The 25,893-nt window shown below is 51.8% G+C and overlaps 2 protein-coding genes across 2 annotated transcripts in view; both read right to left on the reverse strand.

Moving 5' to 3' along the window:
- The window catches only part of SKOR1 (SKI family transcriptional corepressor 1), a 4,039-nt gene extending 3,368 nt beyond the window's left edge, over window positions 1-671 (reverse strand). The window contains exon 1 of the mRNA XM_057372269.1: window positions 3-671. Within this exon, the coding sequence (XP_057228252.1) occupies window positions 3-671 (669 nt within the window). The remainder of the gene's footprint in view (window positions 1-2) is intronic.
- A 6,919-nt stretch (window positions 672-7,590) lies between these two features.
- Window positions 7,591-25,893, reverse strand: part of MAP2K5 (mitogen-activated protein kinase kinase 5) — a 111,295-nt gene continuing 92,992 nt past the window's right edge. The window contains exon 22 of the mRNA XM_057372270.1: window positions 7,591-9,311. Coding sequence (XP_057228253.1) covers window positions 9,210-9,311 — 102 coding nt within the window. The 3' untranslated portion in view covers window positions 7,591-9,209. The remainder of the gene's footprint in view (window positions 9,312-25,893) is intronic.

A 25,893-nucleotide genomic window follows, 5' to 3' on the forward strand; every position in this document is an offset into this window, starting at 1 on the left:
GCGTGCGACAGCTCCTCCGTGGCCGTCTTGTCGCTGAGCTTGAGGTGGCGACGCCAGGAGTTGAAGTTGGCCGCGTCGGGCTGGGTGTACTTGGAGTCCGGGGTGCGGTGCGAGTGGAAGATGAACTTGTTGGGCGAGAAGTACATGCTGCAGTAGCTGCACTTGATGCACTTGGCGCGGGAGCTGTTGTAGCGGGCCGGGATGAAGCTGCCCCGGGATCCCCAGGCGCACTCGTGCACCACGTCGAAGGCGAAGTTCTCGGGCAGCTTGGGCGGCTTGTGCTCGCCCAGGAAGGACTTGCAGAGCCGCTCCGCCTCCCGCTTGGTGATCATGCCGCAGCGGCGGGAGGAGATGGGCATGGCCCCGGCCCGCCGCAGGATCTCCAGCTGCACCGGCGTGCACTGCACGCAGGTGATGCCCAGGGCCACCCGCCGGTTGTGGATCTCATTGTAGCTGTAGTTCTTGAGCAGCGTGTTGGAGATCTGCGCCAGGCAGAGCCGCTCCTGCCCGTCGATGACCAGGGACACGATGGGCACGCCGTACAGGGAGGTCTCACCCACTTGGTTGGGCTTGAGGGTATTGGAGCCCTGGTACGGTTGCAGCTCTTGCTTTGAATTTGGGGAGGAGCTTGCATCTCTCCCATTTCCCATCTGACTGGCGATCGCCTCCATTCCCCCCCAAAACGCCCCTGCAAAACAAAATCGGGGAAAGGCGCAGGTTAGAGGCGCTCCCGGGGCCCCACCGCCGCTCCCGGCCCGCCGCTCCCGAGGCCCCGCTCCGCAGCCCGGCCGATCTGCGCTGCGCGGCCCAGCCGCTCCTCGCTCTGCGCTACCGGCCCCGACCCAGAGCCGYTCGGGCGCTGCCGCAGGACCCTCCCCGACCGGCGGGGTCTGGCGGGGCCGGAGCGCATCCTCCGCGCCGCGGCCGCCGGTACCGAGCGCCGCCGCATCCGCCCGCCGGGCGCAGCCCCGCGGCTGAGCGGCCCCGGGAGCCCGGGGCAAGGGCATCCTGGGGGGTCACCACCTCCTCTTCCTTCCTCCTCGAGTCTCCGGGAGGTGCCGCGTCCCTTCCCTTTGTGCCGGCTCGCCGGGCCGTGCCGTGCGGGTTTGCGGCGGGCTCCGKGCGGACTCCAACGAAACGCGCTGGAGGATGCGGCCAGCGCGTCCCGGGGGCCCGAGCCCGGGCCGGACCGGGCGGGCCCAAACTTGGCTCTCGATGTCCGCGGGCGGAGCGGGGCGGCGGGCGCGGTGGCCCGGAGCCCCTTTGTCGTGTCCCCGGCAGGCGATTAGGCGCGGGCGGATTAGGGGCCGGGGCGGGCAGCACCCGCCGCACGTAGCAGAAGGGCAGCAGCGAGCCAGGCAAATTGGCTTAGCGGGGAGGGCTCCCGGTGCTTAAGCCGCTTCCGTGGTAATTACACAAAATAACGGGGAGCGACTCCCGAAAACGCGCCCCTCTTTCCGCCCCCCCCATCCCCATCGCCATCCCCTTTCCCTCCATCCGCCGCCCGCTCGCACTCACCGCGCCGCGGAGCCCGGCTGGACGTGCAGGCTCTGCTCGGGACTAGGGGCCGCAGCCCGGGGCCGGGACCGCCATCGGCCGCGGGGGCCCGTCCGCACCGAGCCCGTTCCCGGGGCAGCCGAAGCGCCGGGGCGCGGGGCGGGCGGGCAGCAGGCGCGCCCTTCACCGACGCCTCGGGGCCGCCGCCCGCCCCGCCACCGCCGCCGCCGCCGCCGCGTCCGCCCGGGTGAGATGCAACAAGAGCGAGTGACCAGCCGCGCCACCGAGGGAGGATCCGGATCCGTACTTGGAGACGCTGCACATTGATCCGGTGACAGCTAAAATAACGGGAAGACACACCCACTTAGCACCAGCATATTTACATTAACGGCCTCCGGGACCCCGCCGCCGTCAATCACCGATGCGCTCCAGTCAATCACGGCGCGGCTTTAAGGCACGGCGGAACGGGGAGGGAGCGGGGGGAGGGCGTGGGGGGCCGCCACCGAGCGGGGACCCGCCCGGGCTGCCCGAGGTAAGAGCGGGGATCAGCCCCACGCCGAACCTGCGTGGGGCTCGGCGCCCCCGTGTCCCCCCCCCGCACCCACCTCCCGCGGAGCCGACATCCCTGGGGGAGCGATGCTCGTTGAAAGTTTGCGTGGGGAGCGGGCGGTAACGAAAAGAGGAAACCGGGGGGAGCGGCGGAGGGACCCCATCGAAATCAGGGATGCGCTGCTGCCGCACATCCCTCTCGCAGCCGGGATGCGCGCTCCGGTGCGGGGTGAGGGTGCGGGAACGGTACMGGGGCCGAGCGGGGGACATCGGGCGGCAACGAAATCGCCGGGAGGAGAGGRCAGACGGGGGCGAGCTCGTGTTTTTCGTTCCCCACGGGGGCTCACGCCACACCGGCGGKACCGGCCGACACCGGGGCGGCTTAGGGCACCCGGCGCTCCAGTGTCCGCCGGTCCTGCCGGCGCGGCGGGGGCCTCCAGCCGCATCCCTGCCCGGGTTGGGTTCCTGCATGCAGCGCTCGTCACGGCCACGTTAATTAAACTGTAATTAATCATCGCGTCCGGCCGCGATCGGCGCAATTACACTGATCAAACAGAAGTTAATAACGGGGCCGATAGCCCCCAGCTATCACTTTTGTGTGTGCCCCCGCGCCTTCCCTTCCCCGCCATCACCAGCGGCACCGGCAGGATGCGGCGGAGCCGCCGCGGAGCGAAACGCAGGTGCGGAGCCACYCTTCGCCTCCGCAGCCGAACCGAGCTCCGGGCCGCGCTCCCACGCGGGACAGCGGCCGCGGGTCCCCCCGGGACGCCCCGTCGGGGGGGACGCGGACCGGGTGCTGCCGGCCGGGSCTTGCGGCGCGGCCTTCCCGCAAGGATCGCAACCCGAGCCGGTAATTATTCCTCGCCTTTTAATTATTTATCCTCCCCAGCCCCCCCTCCTCSAGCCATACGGAGGCAGGAGCGCCGTCACACGCTCCCGCGCTGGGTCGAGCCCCGCTGCCCTGCTCGCCGCCGCGTTTCGGGCGATCCCGCGGCGTCCGATACCCAGAGTTGTGGTAGCGGCCGCGGGGCCACGCCGGGCTGCGAGGCACCGGCAGCGGGCGGCGGCGCGGACCGAGCCGGTATCGCCGGTGCCGGGGCTGCTCTTGCGGTGCCGCGGCGCGGGGGCTGGAGGAGGGGGGTTGGCTCTGGGAGGATGCGGCTCTGCCCCAATCCCTTCCGCTGTCCCCTGGCCCGGGCCGTGCCGCCGCCTCGGTGTCCGCAGAGCTCGGCCGGTGCCCGGAGCAGCGCAGGCGGCCCCCGGCTCGCCCCGACGGCGGCGCGGAGCCCCGGGGCGAGGAGCGGCCCCGGGCCCGACCTCGGCCCCACCGCCCCGGCCGCGCTCCCCGCCGGCGCCCCGCTCCTCGCAACCGCCGTATCTTTTAACAGTTGAATTGACTGCAGTTTTTGTCAGTTAATTAGGTTTAATTTACATAATTAGTACAGTATAAAGAGTATTGGGGATAATCAGGAGGTACGTCTCGCTTACTGTGTAAACACGGATTCGGAATTAAAAATCAGATGTAATTAAGGCGTGTGCGCGCGGCTTTTAATTGTAATGAATTTCTAATTAACGCTCAACGATCGCCGAACGCGAGAGTCGGGACGTTTTGCGGGCGCCGCCGCCCCCCAAACCGGGGACCCCCCCCGGGGGACGCCCCCGGGGCCGGGGGTCGCGGAGGGGCCGCCGCCGGCGGAGAGGGCGCTGCGCCTCGACGGGACCCCCATCCTTCCCCGTTCCCCGGGCCGGTGCCGCTGGCAGACGAAGCCGGTGGATAATTTAGGTTAAAACTTAGGGAGCCGTGTCACGGGTGTATAAATAAATAATCACGCGTGGCGGGCGCGGAAGGCCCCGCGCTCCTGGAGGGCTGAGCCGAGATTGCCACATAAATCACGGCGGTCTAATTCAGTGGAAGTTTAATAAACGCCTCCTATTGGAAATGAATGTTCCCCATTTAACAGTTGTATCAGCACCATATAAAACCATGACCCCAATAAATTTAATTTTAGAGGCCGATCAATCCGGGCTTCTCTCCATCGATCCGCGGCGGCTCTGCACCTCCGCAGCCTCTTCCGCGGCCCTTCCCGCCGAGGCGGGGGAAGGAGCGTTTCGATTAGACTCTTTATTAGGAAAAGATTGCTCCGAGAGGCCTGAAAATTAAACGGTGACATTTTAATTACTGGACATTGACAAAGGGAGCGGGCGGCGGCTCTCTGCAGGCCGGGCACACTCCGCCTGACCCGGCTGCTGAGCCCCTCGGGGCGGGGTGAGAATCGGAACCCTCCGGGCTCCTGCCCTGCCATCCCCGGGGAGCCTCTGGGTTCTTCTCGGGGCTTCCAGGATCTCTTTGTGCCGGCTCGCCCGCCCCGATTCACCCTCTCTGTGCACCCCCTTTTCCATGGCCCCCAGCTCTCCCACCATTTTCCCCCTCTCCACGGCACCCACCGTGTCCACCCCCCAACCCCCGTCTCTCCCCCGTGTGCACCCCTTGCTGTGCCTCAGGTCCCCCGCTGTCCGACCCCCGCAGCTGCTGTCACCTTGTCCCCTGTCCCTCACCTCTCAGGCCACCCAAACCCTTCGTGCGCCGTCCCTGCGGCTCCAAACCTTCCCAATTTCCCTGTGCCGGAGCGGCCGTGGGGCTGCGGAGGAACGCGCCGTGCGGGATCGATGGACACGACTTTATTGACGGGGTTAGACCGAACACCTTGGCGGGGCTGGAGCGGGGCGAGCCGAGGGCAGCAATTCCCGGTGCCCTGCCAGGGATGGAGCCGCACTCACCTGCGCGCGGGCCTGGCAGCTCTGCCGCGGCTGCGGGGAACTTTTTCTCCTGCTGCCCATAAAAGCCCCAGACATCCATTTGCCATTAAAACCCCTCCCGGGCTCTCCGGCTCCGATAAACCTTGAACTTGCACCGCGGGCCCGGCGCCGGCAGCAGCCGCAGCGCGGGCCCGGGAGGCGGCCGCCGCTCCGGGAGCCAGTAAGGCTCAATCCATAAATCCTGTCCTCGCGTGGTTTATGGACGTCCCCTCTCCTGAAGGTAACGCAGCCCCGGGTCAGCGCAGCTCCTCGGCAGCCGCGCCGCAGCGCTCCGGCTGCAGCTTCCCGACGGGAAAAGCACAGGATCACGGGCTCGCTGTGGCTGCTTTGAGTTAGGAGAGACCTTAAAGCTCCTCTCCTTCCAACCCCACCTCCATGGGCAGGGACACCTTCCACTAGAGCAGCTCGCACAACCTTTTTTTATTCGATGGGACCAAATAACACAATTGGAGAATTTTAAATTTCTTTTTCCCCGTTAGGTTTTCCCAGTCCAGGCTGGCCACCCTGGCAGTGCAGTGCTGGTGAGCTGGGGGAGCGGGATGAGGACAGCAGGTTCGGGGGACAGCCCCCCCATCCCTCCAGATTTCTGCCCCACGGAACCTTTGAGTCCCCCGGCAATGCTGAAGAKGAGTTATCCTAAAATAACGGTTATGGCTCAGGACCTCACCATCATTCAACGGGTTCCAGATCCTCCCTCGGAGAGCCCCTCTGCCCCAGGCCTGGCTGTCACCGCAGGGACATCGCTCYCACCCAGCTGCAGCTTTTAAGACTCGGGCTTGGCCCTGCCCGGTTCCCCGGGGCAGTCACCCATAAATACCCTTCCCCGGCTGCAGAGGGGCACCCTCGGGAGAGACGGAGGGGCCCCAGCTCGGTTCTCTGCMGCTCTCCAGGAGCTGGGGGCACCCAGGGTTTGACTGATCCCTGATGGGCCGGCCCCTGGCAGCCGGGCAAGGACGGGTGTGCCAGGATGTTCCCGAATCTCTGCTGGTGGCACATCCCGACCGGAGCGGGAGGAAGAGCTCCTGCACAGAGATGTGTCCGAGAAGCTGWGCAGCCCTTGGAGCACCCTGGAGATGGGATTTGCCGCTCCTGTTCACTGCCCAAAAGGGCCGCAGGGGTTGTGTGTGTGTCCCGGACCCTCGGGAGCAGCCACCGACAGCTGCCCCGGAGCGGAGCCAGGGCTGGGACGGTCCCTGCTCTGCCTGGTCCCTCCTGTCCCTCCCTAGCAGCTCCCGGCGGTCCCAGGTGCAGCTCCCGTGGGATGTGGCGGCTCCTGGATTGTCCTGCCCGGGGGCAGCGCTGGGCACAGGGAGCGCAGCCGGAGCCGCAAAGGCGAGCGCAGCCCGTGCCCGCTCCGGTGGCATCGCCCCCTCCCCACCCCACAGCCCCTCTGTCACCAGAGCAGCTTCTCCCGCAGCTCTCCCAGAGCCTTCGCTCTCCCCCCGTGGATTTGGCGCTTTTTTTTTTTTCCCAACAAAGCCCCAAATTCCCAGGTTTTGCTTCATGTAGTGCCCACACGCTCCCCACATCACCATCCGCCGCGGTCCATCCCTTTTCTATGGATGCCTCCAGGGAACCTTTCCCCGCAGGGCCACAGGGAGCTCCGGGAGGCAGGAAAACACACGCGCCGCTCCCAGATTCCATCCTCCCCTTTGCTTTTCCTCTCGGGTATCCGAGGGATCAAATGAAGCTCCCGGGAGCCGTTTCTGGTGATTGCTCGGTTATTAAGGCGATCACATTGCCGGCGTTAAGCCAAGGGACAGGCACAGGTAAAGGACCCCGCGCAGCCCCGCCTCCTCCATCCAGCTTTTCAGGCTGTTCTTTAGAAAACAAAGACGGACGCTTCGCCTTTGGAATGCTGACAGCGGGATGGATTTGGTCACGGARTACGAGAGAAACAAAATATTTTCTGATTTTGTTGCTGAGTTTATAGGCGAACTTCCACAAGCTCATCTCACAAGAGCTTTGGCAAGGATCGCAGGCAGGGAAATGTGGAAAACACTGGAAGTTCTGGCACATTCCGTTTTCCCCAGTGAGTCCCCRCATCCACACTCCCATAGGAATCACCATGGCCGAGGTTACAGAAAGGGAGACAGAGAGGTGAGACCGGTGTGGGGCCGCTGGGGGAGCCCCAAATGAGCTGCTGGGCTGAGGAGTGGGACTGGGGGGGCGATCTTTTCCATTTCCATCACCTGGCATTCCACAAGGATGAGTCTTCCCCTCCTGATCTCCCTGCCAGGAAAAGAAAAGCCTCGGGTTTGCTGAGTTTTAAACGAAATCCGAGCGAGAGCCCTTTTATCCAGGGAGAGCTGATGCTGTTAGGGGTAAATAAATGGCAGCGCCGGCGATGCCGTGGCTGGCTCACGGGGAGGGAATTTGTCTCACTTTAGGAACAGGACCTGGAGGAACGGGGGCTGGTGGCTCATTCATTGCRCTGTTATCTGCCAGCAAGGTTGTGACATCAGAGCAATTAAGACAAACTTTCGGCTGTAAGTTCATGCCTGCAACCCCTACACTTCAAAAGAAGACAAACGATCCCTCCAAGGAAGGAAACGAAGTCTTTTSCAGGCTGCTTCCAGAATAACATTTAGGATTTGCACTTGTTCGGGAGAAATATTTCACTGAATTGCATGTGGGGGGTCAAGCTGCTGGTATAAAATAAACTGAGTGTTGTTTTTTTTTAGCAAAAGTTTATTTCTAATGCAAAGACAAGCAAACAAACCCCAAACCTCCTCCCACCCAGCTCACCCACCCCAAACCTGCCTTTCACATCTGTTTMATTTCTTTTTTGCTTTTAATAAGCATTGTAACACCAGGACTGGTTCAATCTGCGTTGGTCTGCYGGGGAAACCTCCCCAGGAATTGCAGGAGCCAAGAACACCCAGCAGAGCCACTGCAATCCTTCCCTTTCCCTGGAACAGCAAACCTGGAGCCCGTGCTCGGCCCGGCTGGACCCAGCATGCAGCAACTCCAAGGGATGGGAATCAGGGATCGAGGCAGAGCAGTGCAAGGCAGGAGACTTCCAGGCCAGCCAGGAGCTGCTGGGATAATAAGGAAAACCCTGCAGCTGTTCCTGAGATCAGAGGGATGCTCTGTGTCAGCTCTCTGTCCCCAATCCCATGGGATGCTGCCCAGGCAGGAGCTGTGGCCCTTGGCTGCCCGAGGAAGGTCCCACCCCCCCAGTGCCACTGCTCGCTGCAGATTTYGGGGCTGGGGCTGCCCTCCCTCTGCACCCAGAGACTGCAGCTCCTGCAGGGAGCTTCCAGCATATATTCCCTGTCTGTGAGAATCATGGAATCCCAGGCTGGGTCGGGTTGGAAGGGACTTTAAATCCCATCCAATGTCACTCCTGCCGGGGCAGGAGCACCCTCCCCTATCCCACAGGGCTCCAAGCCTCACGGCAGCCTGGCTTTGAACATTCCAGGATCCAGAGGCAGTCACAGCTTCTCTGGGAAGGGCYTCACCACCCTCACAGTCAGGAATTCCTTCCCAATATCCCCCTATCCCTGCCCTCTGGCAGTRGGAAGCCATTCCCTGTGTCCTSTCCCTCCATCCCTTGTCCCCAGTCCCTCTCCAGCTCTCCTGGAGCCCCTTCAGACTCTGCAAGGGGCTCTGAGCTCTCCCTGGATCCTTCCCTTCTCCARGGGAACATTCYCAGCTCTCCCAGCYTGSCTCCAGAGCAGAGCCCTGTCCTCTTTCACCTCACCTTTCCTATTTCAGCCAAACCTTTCTGATTTAGGGATCTCCTCTTTTTTTTGTGCTGCCTCCCCTGCTTGGCCCTGCCAGCAATTCCGATCCCCAGCAGCCGGCACTGGGAGCAGAGAGAAGCATTACCAGTCACTTACTGGTGTGATGCTGACCCACCTGACACCCTCACTCCTCACAGGATGGGCAAGATCAGATACTTCTCTTTTTTTTTTTTGTCTGTTTGCTTTTGTTTTACATTTAAACCCAGTATTTTGTGGYTGCCTGCACTGTGAGACAGCCAGCAGCTCCTCAGGAAATCCTCTGGACACTGGGAATGCCACTCCTACAGGAGCAACWGTTAAAAAAGACTCTGGAGTCAGGAAATAGAAAGTCCATTCAGTAACCCCAAAACAGAGATATAAAATACTTGCTGTAAGGCTGTGTACAGAATAACTGAAGATAACCTGGAAATTGCTCAGCAGCAAAAGAAATGTGGGGAGAAAATTCCTTGATGTGGCGGTGAAGAAAAGGCAGCCAACAAATATCCCGGCTTCTAGGAAATATTCGGAGTAAAATAGGATCTGGATAAACTGCGAGTCCAAAGCTGGTGCTGTTGGTCCAGGAAGAGCTCTTGGGATGTTCCTGGGATGCTGCTGAGCTCACTGTGGTCCCTGGGATCGCCGCTCCTCCAGCATCCTGCACACCCACATGGACACCACCTCGGCGTTGCCGTCGTTGTACTGCACGATGAAGGGGTGGCCCTGCAAGGGGGACGGGCAGGGTTAGCCAAGGGAAACACAACCCTTCTGGAGAAAAAACCTACACGGGAGCATCCTGGGGTTACAGCCATAAAAAGGCAATAAAACACGGATTCAAACCAGTGAGCTTCTCCCGGATCCGTGTTATCCACAGGGCCTGTTCGGAGGAGGGGGGAGAGCCCAGGTTCCTCATGGAGGCCTTAGCCCAGYGCTCCCTGGAAATGCTGATTATTTTTTGTTGCTGTTCCATTTCCCTGTTGTGTTTTGACCCAGCCCCTTTCCACACCCTGCATGGTGTTTGGGTAAAATAATATAAAAAAAAAAAAACATTAATGTGCTCCTCTGCTCGTAAAGGTGTGGGATCTCCTGAAGCTCCTCTCTTTAAACAACCCCTGAGCATCCCTCATGAGCACTGACCTTCCAGTGCCTAATGGGGACCCAGGAGAGCTGGAGARGGACTTGGGACAAGGGAGGGAGGGACAGGACAAGCTGTTTTGCCCAGCACTGGGGTATTTTTGGGTGGAAAAATGCAGGGAAATACTTTCATACCCAGCACAGCCTAGGAGCAGCTGTTTCACCTTTTAAACAAAACAGCCACAGAAACCAGAGAGAAGCAGGAGGAAACAACCAGGAGGCACCGCCAAGGTGGAGCAGATGCACTGGGGCAGTTARACCCAGCTATTGCTGCCAGTCCCTGTCCCAGGAATCTCCTTTAGGATGGAGAGACCCCTGCAGCCAAAGCCACCCCACACCCAGGAGATCCCTGCATTTCAGCTGCTCCCAACGGAATTGCAGCCAGGCAGAGCTGGAAACCTCAGCTCTCCACAGTGGTCAGCCTGTTTGTTTTCTTTTGTGAGGATATTCCACCAAAACCTGTGAAACCAAAGTGTGCAAACCCACTTTTCTTCCCAGCAATAAGTTTGAAACTACTCTTCAGATTTCCCACATTTTTAGACTGCCCTGCTCCTGTGAGGATTTTTCTCAGGCTGAAGAGATGTTTTCACTGGAAGCTATTTTTCATAGTATTATGGATAATTTTTTTTGGGAAATTTTTGTTTGTTTGTTTTTGAACTGGGAATGGAAGAACAGATATCAAAGCTCAGGCCACAGCATCAGCAGAACCCATCTTTGCAAACCTCAGTGGGCAACCTGCAGCATTTTCAGGTCAGGCACCAAYAACCAGGTCCCAAGTGGCTCAAGGATGTCCACTGTTCATGGATGGCCTGGCCCAAAATCCATTTCCAAACTCCCTTTGCTGCTTCTAAAACCCGACCTCACTCAGTAGCACCTGCTGCACCCACACCTGCAGCTGCAATAAAAACATTTCTCCAAGAACCACACAGAGCTGGGCACAATGCAGGAAGCCCTCAAACCTGGCCTTGGCCTGTTTGCAGCAAGATTTGGAGAGAAAATCAGCATAAATGACAAAAGAGGGATGGCAGTTGGCTCAGCACCCAAAAATGTCTCAGGGAATTATTGAAGTTTTCCTTCAAGGTCTCCAGAATTGCGGCTGCAGCGATTTCCCCTCTCTTAGGAACCTCTTAATGAACTCGTCCCTGCTCCCCACATTTTGCTCTGGCAGAACTTGAAGAATGTGGATACATAAAAGGCTAAAAATCCCTCATAATTTTTAACATTAACACCCCCATAATTAATATTTTGATTGTCTTCAAGATAAAAAGCAATTAATGTTGAATCTTACCAATTATTTAAGTATTACTTACCCCCTCTTTAATTTCAATTTCATCTGATTTATTGCGTTTTAAAACTCCTTTTAATCATGTTACATATGGTTACAGAGGGAGACTTCACAATGATTACAAAGTTCCACACCTATAGGAATTTTAGCTTCCTTGTCTTCATAAATATGTTACTTTCTATCAAAGATGGTGTGATAGGAGAACTCCTGTAAGATTCCTTTAAATTCCTCCCTCAGAGAGAAAACATTTTGCCATTTTCCAGCACCTAAACCCACATTCACCCCTCTTCAGGCATCCAAAAGACTGCAAATTAATTCCCACAACCCAAAGCGCTCCCACCWCAGAAAGCAGTGCCTTAAACAGTAGATGCCTTTGGAAGGGAAAATGGAAGGAAGGAAGGGGACATTACCCAGGGAGGGAAGGAAGAATCTGGAAAACAACCCAATAAAAATCCAAACCACAGATGGAGAAATGCAGCTGCCCCACTGCAGCTCCGGTGCAGCGGGGTGAGGCTGGGAGGAACCGTCCCCTCAGAGAGGAAACAGTGGAAGTCCCTCACAGTTTGGGGACTGTTCATAAATCCTGTGGCTGTCCCAGCCCTGCCTGCCACCGTGAACGATGTCTTYTCACCCACACCCAGCAACCTGCTGTGCTTAAATATTCCTGCAGGGATTTATGGCCAGGGAAGACAGAGAAAAGCTGAATGTGTGGACGCTTGAAAAGCATTTTCTGTTTCAGGAACCCTGGCCTGGTGAGGTTACATTGCCTGCTGTGATGTGCACAGATTTATTTTTTGGATACTGGATCCCATCCCTGCGKATTTCACATTTCCTCAGACTCATCCACGTGTTCACAACAAAGCAATAACCACTTCCTTCCCCATTTTTAAATATTCAGCTTTAAAACCACGTGGAAATGGGCACATCCAACAGGGAACAGGTTGAAAATCCAGCAGCAAACTGGTTTTCCTTACTGGCCTGGTACTGGTGTGCCTTGCCTGGCTTGGTGAGATTCCTGCAGGCAATGGGAAACTGCTGCTGGAGCRCTCAGAGCTTGGAGCTGGAAAGGTCAGGCAGGACAGGGCCAGGGACAGCCCCGAGTGAGTGTCAGGCAGCCTAATTTTGTGTGTCAACCCCGAAAATTAGATAAACAATGACAAACCAGGCTTCTTAAATGAACTTGTCTCATCTGGTTCTCTTGATAAAGGGTACATTGCTGCAGCTGCAGTGTCCCACCAGACAGGTTAACTCCTTCCAGAGGGGGATGGGAGCGATTGAAATATCTGACAGGAAATTCAAAGGGCGCTGCCCCCCTGCCCTGGTAATTCCAACTCGGTGCTCACCAGCCATCAATCATTTAGCCCAGTCAATTAAATCGCCATTATTCAAGGGTAAAAGTTCCATAATTTTACCTGCCCCTAAAATTCAGCAATTTGCTTCCACAGCCTTCTCCTCTGGCCTAAAAAATCTTTGTTTCTGATAATAACCCCCCCAGAGCTTATTGCCACAGACTGTGCATGGCATCCTGGGCAGGGCTGTGGATCCAGGGGCCTTTGCCAGCTCCAGGTGGCCATGTGCAGCTCTGCTCCAGGGGCATGAACTGTCCAGGAGAGACAAAATTCCCCCTGGGAYACAGCATCATCAGCCACAGCCCCAAATCTGGGCTACCTGCACCTCCTTCAGTCTAACACATAGGTTAAGAGCTTACACATTCTCAAACCCAAATCCAGGGAACAGCAAAGCTCCAGGAGAACCTCTCCCATAAACAGGCTCCTCTGACCATKAAATGTTTTGGTTCTGGAAAGCACCAAGGAAATTCAGACCAACAGCGATGCTCCTGAGCACTGCCAAAGGACAGGCAGACCGCAAATAAYATCCCTCAAGCAATGCCTGGGATTTCAGAGCTCTTTCCGGGCACAAAGGAAGTGGGAGTTCATGGGAGACTGGTTTAAAGGTTCATAGAACAGGCAGTTAGTAGCCTAGAAAGGTGACAAAGCCCATTCMGAATGGGAAATCTCAGTCAGCCACCAGTTTCCTTGGAAATCCCCAAATGACAGCGTGGTGTTTGCTGGGACACAGAACACGAGAGGGATGAGGACAGGGAAGGAACCCAGATCCCCAGCGGTGGTCGGTGACACTGCTGGAGTACAGCAGATCTAACCCACAGCACCATCTCCTTACATTTTTATCCCTGGGACAGCAAGAGGTTGACAGGGGAGGGCAGCAAATTAGGAACGACAAGAAAATTCCTCATGCTGGTACAAGGAAGGTTGGGAAATAAGTGCCATTGCATTGGCTGCAGTGGYACCATCCTTTCACCATTTATTTTCACAGGAACCCTCCCAGCCTGAGCAGCCGAGGGCCCGTGCTCCATTTATCACCRAGCAGCACCGACAAACGACACGTTTCATGTAAAAATTTTGAACTCAGCAGAACACAAACCACCATAAAAAGATCCCAACTGTTGCAGACAGAGCCTATCAAGACAATGGCAGCGCCCTCAGACAGCATTTCAAGCACAGTTTATTAGCGTGTGATATGAAAAGGGTATTTTTATTGCATGATATAATGCAATGGGACCTTGGGCGCTCTGCAGAAGGACCTTGCACTCAGAAGTGTAATGAACCCATCGTCCAAAAAACATTACACTGCACATTAACCTATCATTAATGGCACATCAGGGCTGGGGGCATTGCACGCTGCCTGGGCAGGGCTCCATCAGGACAGCGTGCAGGAAAGCACAGGCTTCMCAGGCTTAAAGCAAACACAGAAAATCGATGGCGCTGCTGGCTACGGGCTGCTGGAAGGGACGGGGCCTCGCTGCTGAATTTCCCATTTTTTAAAGGGGGGATGAGGAAGGAAGCGCAGCAGTTTGTTGGGTGGTTCTGGCATGCACCGAGTGCAGCAGATGCAGCAACACAGAGCTTTTCCTTCACAAAACGCGGCACCTGTTAGGGAGGAAGTGGAGGCTGGAAGTCTGCTCCCCGTCCCTGCCATTCCCTAATTGCTGGTGGTACTTGTCAGGCGTCCCTGGCAGCAGGAGTTGGGAATGGGAAGAGCATCCTCTGAGCCAGCTCTCCACTGGGCACCTRGGATCTGTTTTGCCTCTGCACCGATTCCACCTGAGCAGAATTCCAGCCTGTCAGCAGAATTCCAGCCCTGCCAGCACTAATGCCATGTGAAACATGAGCAAGCCACCACATTCCTTATGCTCCTGGAGCAGGCAGGATGTTCCAGGCCTTCCCCACTCCAGGTGCTCTATTAAAAGKAAAGCCACAATTCAAATGTTCAATCAGGAAAGCCTGGCTAGCAGCTCARCCTTATAATTCCAAAAAATTCCAGCTTGGCTGTCCAACAGCACATCCCGGTTAGTTCTCCTGCTGCGGAGGAGGTGTCTGGGCTATTTACAGCTCTTGTAATTAACTGAGGGCAGAAATTTCCAGGGGAAATTCATGCCYATTCTCACGTTTAATGGGACACAAGTCGTACCTCCAACATGACAAACACCGAGCTCAACTCTGGAGCTGCACCAGCTTCCCAGGATTCCTGGTTAGGATTCCTGGAAGCACAGAGTGCTGAGTAACCCAAACCATCCCAAACTGACCCTGGTCCCCCTGCAGTGACCTCAGCACGTGGTAGGATTKTCACCACTCCACCCCTGCCTCCAGYGCTKGAGTATTTTCCATCTCGAGCTGCTGCCTCCAAGGACAAGCCACACTAAATGCTGTTCTAATTATCTGGGCTAGCTATCCACAGGATCCAACTGCGGCTCCTGCAGCCAGGAATAGCAGCGAGGAATCCTCAGGCCAATACTCTCGCTGCTGACTCCCCAAACATTGTTAATTCATCCTCAGGGGACRCTCCATGCAGCTGCCAAGGCGGGAGCGGGGCAGAAACTCTGCAGGCTGAACACACATTAATCCCCAGAGACACAGAATGCACCCACGGGTGAAAGGACCCTGTGAGATCCTATTTAACTGTGATCCAGTTCTTGTTTGCCTTTTGAAATGCTGGGCTTTTTTTTTAAATCTTTCAAGAAAAGTATGAGCAGCTGAAGTGCTTGAAACAGGGGCTGGGAGGCTGTTTCTCTGTCTGTCTGTCTGTCTGCAGAGAGCGTCCCCTGTGTCCCAAAGCTGCAGCAAGGTCAGCTGCAGYGTCCTTGTCCCTTCCACGGGGCACCTGCAGTGATGGGATGGCAGATCACGGATCAGGTTTAACCCCAAAAYTGCAGCTCCTCCTTGGAACGTGCGAGGCTGTGCCTGATCCGGGACCGAGTGTTTCCTGGCCCAGTTCTCTGTGCCAGCTCCCGTCCTCAGAACAGCGACTATTGAGGGCAAGGACTGCACTCGCAGTCAGGAGCAGCTTCCAGCATCCCCAGAGCCTGTGCTCAGCTGGTGCTGGAGAGAAACCCGACAGCAGKGGGTGAAATCATGGAATCACAGAATTGTGGAATCGCCTTGGTGGCAAGGGCCTTAAAGCCCATCCAGTTCCAGCGCTGCCCTGGGCAGGGMCACCTYCCACCATCCCAGCATCCAGGGCTGCTCCAAGCCCCARMGTCCAACCGTGACYGYTCCCAGCACCAACCAGTGGCGTTTCCTGGGTGGAGATGACATRGGAATGAGAACACATCCACGTGGAAAATCAAGTCTCATCATTCTCCTGGAAGTTTCTGCTCCTTCCTCGCTCCTCACAGCCGAGAGCAGAGCCCAGCCTGCTCCACAGCTCCACGTGGAATGTCGGGAAGTGGGGAGTTTTGTTTGTTGCACGGCCTCCCTAACATACACTGTAATTAAAATGTTGATTACTAAACAGTTTAAATATATGACAGACAATGCAGTTAAAGCCTACAGTTAGGTCAATATGTGATTTAGGTTTGCCATTTCAAAACTCTCATTTAAATTTTGCATACATTAATCACTACCATACTTCAATGTTCTGATATCCACCTGACTACACTATTAAAATAAAACTTGCTGCCCCAGGGAAATCCTACTTATTCTTAATTGTTTCGAGGCTTTGATGGGCTTTTAATCTAAGATTAATTTATGCAATTTTAAATAACTCTTCTTATGATTAATAAGCTTGAAAATTAAAAGGAGTCTAAAGCAATTATAATGAGCATTTGGTCATAACCTCATTAGGAGAAGGAGTGAAGGATACAGCTCCGGAATTCTTACAAGACTACAATTTAAGGTTACTTTCAGAGGAGTCAGACATAGTTCTTGAAATTGCAAAGGCAGATTAGCCTAGGTCAGCCTTAGAACTACGGCTACCTAGATTAGCACACTAATGATTTCATCCCTCTGATGATAAGCAAGACAGTGAAAAGATGATACAAAACAAAGATAAATGGATAACCCTTGGAATTCTATGTCTTCCTTATTTTTCTTTTGAGAAGGATTCTTGCTGCAGTTTTTTCCCCCTGTATTTGTAGATTAATATTTACCAATGCATTTTTCCTTTTTATATGATAATTAATTGCAAGCRATTTTCAGCTGGTTTTGTTTTGTCGAGGCACCAAAACTCACCCGCAATTTACAGAATTTGTCTTCAAATAACAACAATCCCCAGGCCTGATGGATGGACCAAGAGGAAGAACAGCTTAACTTAAACCTCCACACCCTAACCTGAAGAGCAATGTCCACACCCCTCACCTGAATTTCCATTTTCAAACAGCAATACAGATCCTTCGTTATGACTGAAGTATTATTTTTCCAAATTTTGGGCAGCTGGTGACCCCAAAACCGACCTCAGAGACCCCTTGTTCACTTGACTGGCAACTCCTCACCAGACAAAGGGTCAAGAGGGAATTTCTCAGCTCAGATCAGTGGGAATTGGATCAGCTCCRCTCCATAATGCGGACTTCAAATAACTGAACTCCTCCTGCTGCAGGACCCTGGTTCTTCTGTTTGTTCCCTTCCCGTGGCATAGACTGGTCCTAAATTGACTACAGAGTTCTGGGTTTGGCTGTGGCACAGAGGAATCTATTTGCCCATCTGCAGATCATTCTTTCCACGGCAGTTTTGCTCCCGATATTCGTTGTCAAACCGATAACCGTCCTTGGCACCGCCCGTGCTGCTCAGCTGCAGACGAGCCAGCTCCCAGCTAAGGTAGTTCAGCTTTTGTGTTATGACTCTTAAAACAAACGAAAGCAACYGAAATCTAATTGGAGTTAACTTCTGCAAGTGCTGCTGAGGTTAGGAAGAGCTGCAGAGGAGGAATGGGGAGAGTGGCCCAAGGCTGATGGAGCCTGCCGACATTAGCAAGCTGTCGACAGCAGAAGCAGCTCCGCTGAGCGAAAYGGTCGGTGCAGTGTTTTCGGGAGGGAAGAGGTTTGACTTTTGCACAGCTCTGCTCTRGTCTGTGGCCCCAGTGCCCATCAGTAGCCGGAGCTCGTTAGGTCAGTGCCCGGAGCGCATCTTCTGGTGCGGTTCTGTTGGAAAATACACCAGTTTCAAATTTTTTTATATAACTTTAGTCAGAGATTTTGGTTTGCCTTTGCCTTGGGGAAAAGAATGAAATCTCTGACTAAAGTTACATTAAAAAATATTCAAACTGGTRTATTTTCCAACAATTTCATTCRAARTCAATTCAATTCGTGAGCTTCAAGACCTGGCTGTGATGAGAACGGAAGAGTGGGGGCTCGCACAGAGCAGAGATTCCCATCAGGAAGGCACAYCTGACCTGAACTCCAATACCAATGGAGCTGCACCTGCAGAAGTGTCCTCAGCTCCAGCGCAGGAATGGTCTTGGTGGCACAAATTCAAAAGCTGATACAGTACTTTCTTCAAACAAGGACTAAATTCTTCCTACAGTATTTCCTTCAAATGAGGTCTAAATATTCCCTACAGCACTTCCTTCAAATGAGGACTAAGTGTTCCCCTAGACTGGGGAAGAAGGTTGAAGAAAACAACTGTTTTCCCCAAGTTTTTTTACTGGGATAAAAAAAAAAAATTGCCAAGCAAATTACTAAGCTGAAGTAAACTGAAACAATCTCCTAAATGTTTTTCACCCAAACCTTGGAGAAGAAAATGCTATGTGCATACACACGCACACAAATAACAACAATTAACAAAAGCAAAAAAAGCCTGAAAATGATGTGGCTGGAAGCGAAAAGGGAGAATGAAACAGCCCGTACTTCGTTAGCAWTTCTGTGATGAAGTTTCTGCAAATGAACAAGTTGCTTTTAAAAGTACATTTGAAAATGTACATTTTGAAATGCATTCTGCATTCCATGGCTCCACGCTGCCTGCATGGAGTGCAAAACAACATCCCTGTGCTTGCCAGGCTCGGTAAAGGGACTAAATAAAGTCTTAAATGAACGTGAACGTGCTGCCAAATCCCCTCGGCTGAGGAGCAGAGAGGGCTCAGGTATGAAAGGATATTGGAATAAATGCACAGAGCTGTGCTGGAAACATGGAGAAGGCAAAATATCTCACCACTAGTTGGCTTGGGAGGAAAAAAAGTATAAATTCCTTTGAATCTCTCCCAAGGTCACCGAACAACAACTGAGGCCATGAACATAATTTCCACTCTTGGAACTGTATTTTAATCCAACCGGGAGCCTTTCCCTGCTGGAAACCCRGCGCTCCCCAGCCCAGCAGGGACATGCCCGTCCCGATTTACACCAACTGAGCGTTTCCCCCGACCTTTCCCATCAAATCCGGGCAGGCAGATGCATATTTATGGGACAATGAACTTTTCCACGGCTGTGTTTTGCCGTTCTGGCCCGAATAAAGCCGTGTATTCCGAGTGCTGCTCCGGGTGGAGAATGAGCAGCCAGCTCCAGAGGGGAGGCTGTGGCCTAACAAAAATAAATAAATAAAAAACGAATCATGTTTAATTTAAAAATTAGAAACTGGAGCAGGCTGTGAGCACAGAGGTTGATTGAAACAAAATTTAAATTCCTGTCAAGCCCATTTAAACACAGGGGCCCTTCATAGGCAATTAGCTGCTCCCTGTGAAGGCTGAGCGAGGCCGGGCCTGGTCACTGCGAGGAGCCGAGAAAAATTAACTAAAACCAGGCGCTATGAAATATTCAGCCTCCCAGTTTATCACCGGGGTTTGGAAGTGTAAACAAGACAAAAATCGATTCCTCGGTGCCCTCCAATCAATCCCCCAAAATGGCGAGGGCATCTGTTTCTGCTCAATTTTGTTTACTCTGGCAGATTTGCCTTAATTGCGGTTGTTTATCTCCCGTTGTCCCCGGGGCCCTAATCTCCCGATTACTAATACTTAACACTCATTTCACATCTAAAGCTACTTCTAATCCTCAACAGGTTTCTGTGGGCTCTTCAAAAGCTGGAGGCTTTGGGGAGACGCGGCTTTTTGTGAGCCAGCTGGGCCCCGGCCTCACCGGGGATGGCGGCAACAAAGGTGCTAAAAGGCTCTTTCACAGACCCCGCCGGGAATTCCGCCGGGAAAAAAGGCCTTGGATGAGAGGAAAAAAAGGAAAAAAAACAAGGAAAAAAAACCCCGCCCCGAAAGAGGGGGCTCCGGCGGTCCGGCCAAATAAAGTTACTGTCATAATCAAGTGCTGTCAATCACAATGAAAATCCAATTAAGGAATCTTTCAGCGCAGCCCCTCTTCAGGAGAAAAATGTCCCCTATTTATATGCGGGGTTTTTTTCCTTTTTTTTTTTTTTTTTTTTGTCAAGAGCACAAATGAGAAAGTCCTATTAATTGATTTTTTTACTACTTCAGGCCCTGATCCTCCAGCAGAATTTCTGCGGATGGAAGAATCAAGCGGCACAAATCTGATTAAGGGATTGGAGGCGGAATGCACACAGGTCACTAAGAAGCCATATCTCTATCTTCTGCTTTATCCTGTGCTTATTCATAGGCAATTATTGCTCTTATTTAATACTGCAGGAGTGTCCTCAGGTGCTAATTGGACTCGAGACCCACGAGTAGCTGGTACCAACCCTTTTCATCCATGCAGAGTGTCTGAACACGTTTAAAATACCAATTTCATCACACAAATAAAAAACGAACGTGGATTTCAACAGTTGCCTGTTAGAGCAAATTCCTCGATGAATTTGGAATGAATAAAAAAGGGTAATATTCTGGGATTTAAAGATACGGGTCTCATTTTGGAACTGCTAACAGATTTATTTTTATGAATCTTTTGAAAATAAACACGTAGGGAAGACAGCTGACATGAAATATCAACAATGCACAACTTCTCCAAACGCGGTAATTGAAAGATTTGCAATTCTGCTCCCGAAATGAGTGAGATGTAAATATTTGTCCCTGTGCCTGGAGAACTACTGAATAACCAGCAGTGCCAAATGAAACATTTGCTCAAATTAAACTGCAAAGCCCAGGAGACTCGAGTAACCAAAAATATGAACTGTGTCCCTCGAAGCTGGTGCCAATTTGTTTTTGTCCAATTTCCTTAGATTTTCAACACCTCTTGGAGCCATCTCAAGTTATTCCTGCTCGCATTTTGCTGGGAAGTGCTGCTGCACTGTGCAGCTCCAGGGGAAGTCAGATGTTCCCGTTTGCTGTGGAAATTGTGTGAGCCCATGGCAAGGGGTGCAGGGAACGAAGGAAACACCTTCCAACCCTAGAGCTCACCCCTTAACCTCATCACCACCTTCCTCTTGGGTAATTGMTGGGTTTAGTGACACCCATAGGATGTATTTCTCTGTTTCAAGGGMTGATTTCTCAAGTGACAAAGACCCCCAAAGACAGGGATGGTTTTCTTACCCTTTTATTTTTTTGAAAGGCAGACGGGGAAATATCCCTGCCCACCATTACCAATCTCAGCTCAGTGAGCAATGTTGCCAATACTGAAAAAAACCACCTTTTTTTTCCTCTTAAGCTACCTTGAGCAAGGAAGATAATGAACATGCAGTGGCAGGAGCATCCTGAGCCCTGGTGTGAAACACTTGCATCGATAYAAATTTTGATATCGCCTCCAGGATTTGATCCAGAACTCCTTGACCATTGCATGTCTGAACTGAGAGACTGAAGATTCAGTTTATCATTTATCACACAAATTTACTGGCTGAACTGGATTATCTTAAAAAGCCTTTTCTGACTCGAACAATTCCGTATTTGCAACAGTTGGAATATTTGGCTCCATGCTTTATTCCTTGGGGAACCAGGAGAGAGCCCTTTCCTTCACACCCAAGTGTGTCTGGTGTCTGTCAGAGCTTCTCCTTGGCTTGGAGTGAATAACTGGGATTGTTGGGACAGAGCAGAGCCTGAACATCTGTACAAAAAGCCATTCCTCACAGGTCTRAGCACAGACAATCTGATGCTGGACACATCATCCCAGATGGGAGATCCTGCACCAGCTCAGGGTGAAAAAAAGGAGCCAAAAAGGGAAAATTCTTGGCTCGCTGTGATCCAGCAATGATGTCCAAACATCTGGATAGGTACAGCMAACATCCATGGATCTCCAAAGCTGATCTCACGAGMTCCCTGGGGTGTGTGCAYGAGACAAGCCAAGTGCAGAGAGACCTCTGGTYTGTCCCAAAAGYCACCACCATCCCTAYCCCAGCGATGTCACTGCCCYGMTGCTGCKGGGGGAAAGCTCTTTTATTGACAAACATAAGCAGCAGTGCTTTATTGGCTTTATTCTGAGGGTTTAGATGAAAATCCCGGCAGGATTATGTTGATCCTCCATTTGTTTGTTTAAACCATAAAAGTGTTTCCTCCGAGCTGAGGCCAGGGGTTTAACACAATGAACTGCAAATATGTTCAGYTGCTGTCCAGACCCTCTAAAATAAAGCTACATAAAATATTGCTGCTTGAAATACAGCTACTTAAAAGCTTCACATTTTTAATTTCCTGGACTTGCTGGAGATGTGGAAACAGGCATCCAGAATCCATTTTTGAGTCTCTAACATCTTGACACATGTCTTAAGACATTTAAATTCACAAATGAATGATTTATCTGGGGGAAACACCCCCCCCCCCCCATTTTAACCAATAAAATCAGGGTGCCAGGTCTAGAGCCATTTGTGGAATGGAGAGGGATTGCTGGATRCAAAGGAATCAGAAATTTTGAAATTGCATTAGGCATTAAAATAAATAAACTACCAAAAGAGAACACGTTTCCAGCATGTCAGCAGCTTTGACACAGGTGATGTGCAATTCATCACGCAACTACTAAATTTATTGAACACCAACATCAAAAGCATCAGGAATTTCAATTTTAAAAAGGAGAAAAGCTCCTGGTTATGTTTAARACCTGACAACTTGAGCAAAAATCAYTAGATCTGTGCAAAAGTAATCGAGTGCAGGAGGTGACTGGACCCTCTGGCCTCTTTCTTTCCTTGAGAAATCCAAGCAGCATCCKAAAAACTGCATTTTGATACCTCCATGGGAAAGCAAAACAGAATAACTGCTCCATCCCTGATTTTGGGTGTTTCAAATACAATTTCTTCCCATAAACGTTTTTCCTTTCAACAGCCAGATGCAGCGTGGAACAGCTCGACACCGTACTAACGAAAAAACCCAAAACCTCACCGAGAGACTCCRGCAATCCCAAAAAAACCCTGCGACCGATCTGCAGGAGAAAAGGCCGAGCTCCCAGCTAAAGGAGAGATTTTAAACAATTACCAAAGCGGGGCAGCGCTATCATGAAGGCAATTTCTGCGCTAGCTTGTTTGCTGCGACTCTCCCTGCCTCCGAACAGCTAGAACAGATAATAACTATTAGTAAATCAAACTCCTGCGATATCCAGCTGTGCCTCCCCCATTTCCATACAGATAGAATGGGTATATGTTTTTAATATGTATGCGAGCCGTACTTTTAGCACAGCTGAAGCGCGGGCGACAAAGGAGGAGGAGAATGGCACCGGAATCAGCATGAGATAATAAAGTGGCCTAGATAAAGTATTAGCCAGCGATTGATCTCAAACGGGGGATGCTGCTTCTCTCTGACCTGATTACTTGCTATGCATAGATTCCATTAAATAGAGCTTAGGATGGAAAGCTTCAGAAAAACACCGCAAATATGGGCACAGGCACAGCCCCGGAGCCAGCCCGGTCCTTCCCTGGGCTCCGGGCATGAGCAGGAGTTTAAACCATCCCTGTGCTGCTCCACCAAACTCCTAAATATGCCCTGCCCTGGGAGGCAGGCCTGGGATGCCAGAAGACACTGTGGTTTTGGTCAAAAACACAAGTGCAAGGGATAAAAATCTCTTTATGCAGAAGAATTGTTGAGATTTTTGTGTTAGAAAGGGAGASGAGAGACAGGAACATGCTGTGCAGTCTTCCCTGTGATAACACAGGAATAYATTCAATTTAATTGACTCTCTGTATTTTTCTTAAGAGAGAAACAAACTCTTTTATTTCCAGATAAAAGAGCAGCACTTCAGAATAAGTTTAGAGTGACCGCTGGTAAATCCTGAGGTTGTTCCTTTCCCTGGATGGACAACTTCCCCATCACTTGCTGAAATTCCTTATTTCASTGCTGTGGGACAAGTCAGTTAATTTGATGATGTATGTACAGAAAAAGCAATGGGGTATCTCGTTTTGGGGGTGGCTACATGGCAGAAAGGGCAGGGAGTAAATAAATAATGAAACAAATAAATACAGGAACCTGACCCACACCAGCTGTGATRGACATTGGGTGTTCACCTGCACGTGAATATCTATGGTAAAGAAAAGCCTGACTTTGAACAGGAATTTCATCCAGCTTTGGTTTCAGCCCTGTTTCCTGACAGAATGTGCATTYTGAGTTTTATAAAAAAAACAGGAAATCCATCCCTGCTGCGGCCCCAGGACTCTGGCGGAGGTGCCAGTCTGGCACTCCAGGAATTACCAGGCAGCTCCTCAAATGCCTTTAACAATCTACTGATTATCAGGAGAGGAGGAAAAATCGATGTTCTGCTCCCTTCGTTTTGCTTTCAGTCTTTAATTATCCTAAATTGGTTACAAAATAGTGATTCCAGTAGGGCTGGTGTCTGCAGGGGAGGGAGCTGATGCTCTGGTTTGTCTGAAGGTGAGGATGGTTGTGTGTGACACCTCCCATCACTGCTGGCACAGTGCTTTTAAATAAAAAAAAAAACCCAAATTCAATGAACGAGGTGAAATCCTGCTCTAATTTCAATCAGTGATAAGGTGACCTTGAAGATCCAGGGTTTCACTCAYCACTCTGTAAATTCCTTATATCCACTACTATTTACAACACTCTGAATTCCTTRTATCAAMCATYTACATCACTCTAAATTCCTTATMTCCACCATTATTTACATCACAGTGMATTCCTAATATCCACTATTTACATCACTCYGTGTATTCCTTATATCCACTCCTTTTTATACCACTGTGAATTCCTTATATCCACCACATTTACATCACTCTGAATTCCTTATATCCACTATTTACATCACTCTGGGAATTCCTTATATCCACCATTATTTACATCACTCGAAATTTAAGAGCTTTTTTGTGGCCTCATATTCCAGCAATTCTATTAATTTACATACACATATTTAGGCACAGATTTGCTGTTCATATCTGTGTACACAGGCACATAATTCTAATGTATATATTGATATTAATTTTATGAACAAAATTGTCCTTGACAAGACTGAGGAAGAACAAAAACATAACGAGTTTAGTGAGCAGATCCCGTTTTTTCCTACTTGTTGCGAGTTCATTTCTAACCAAACAGAAAGAAGCACGAGGGGGGAAAAGGCATTAAATTGTTTAAAAAGTAGGAATGATYTTTTAATTTTTTTTTTTTTTGTCCAGAGGCGCCGGAATTTCCAAATAATTTCACAAAACGCCTCCTTTGAAGGGGACTAGCACACTGCAGGGCACGTAGTTGTAAAGATAAATCTGTGCACTTCCCCGCTACTGCAGGCGCTCACCCTTTGGCCTCATTTTTATGGCTCTACACCCTGGAGTGGTGTTATTGCTTCCAAACATCCACACACGCGCTCACAGTGGGCTGGGGGGAGCTGCAGATGTTTTATTTATAAGCGGCAGGCCCATTGCATCACGGCGCCGTGCGTTTCCAAACAGATCGAGGTTTTATGGAGCCCCATTCCATTGTTTTAATAGCCCAGCCAGCCAGCCATGGCGGAACGGCGCGCAAGGTAAATGTGGCCGCGGCTCTGGAACCTGTTCCAAGTTTTCTCAGATGTGACTAACTGCAAGAATTTCCCAGCCATCAAAAGGGAATAAAAAAAAAAAAGGCAAAAATCGGGTGGCAGAAGCCTTCGGTGTGAGACACCCCAAAGCGGAGGGGCTCTGATGAAGTTTACACCTCATTTTTGTGAGGTGTTTAATCAGGCACCCAACTTCAAGTTGATAATGGTAAAGTTAAAGTTAATCTGGTGAAGTTAATATCCTTAAAATAAGATTCGCAGTTAAACACTTTCCTAACCAGGACCACAACTGAGACCAGTCTGGGTTGGGAGCTACCTGCCCCGGGCATTTTCAGAGATTRGCCTTTAACTGGAGAACTGCTGTGACAGAAACCCTGTTTCATTCTCCTCGCAGCTCCCAGAGCAGAGGCCAGGAAGGAGAGGATGCACCAGAGTCTTTATCTTTGGTTTAAATGGTTAAAACCTATCACAATTATTCCTATATCACAATTATTCCTATATCACAATTATTCCTATATCACAATTATTCCTATATCACAATTATTCCTGTGTATTTCATGCCCAGCAGATAAACCACGATGGTTTCATGTGAGCTCCGAGTTACAGTGAACAGCATTTAAAGGAAAGTAAGGGAACATTCAAAAATCAAAGGTGTTTGACAGGAGTCAGAGGGGATCATGACTCTGTGKAAATTGCTGTAAATAGCAATAGGTAATAATTGAAAAAATAACAATTGCCAGCAGAAGTGGGCTCTSAGCTCAGATTGCAACCCTGAGAACCCTTCCATGGATGCACCGCTGACAAATCTTCTC

The sequence above is a fragment of the Malurus melanocephalus genome, unplaced genomic scaffold (genome assembly GCF_030028575.1).
Source record: "Malurus melanocephalus ecotype Western Australia unplaced genomic scaffold, MMel_1.1 scaffold_169, whole genome shotgun sequence".
NCBI classification, from domain to species: Eukaryota; Metazoa; Chordata; class Aves; order Passeriformes; family Maluridae; genus Malurus; species Malurus melanocephalus.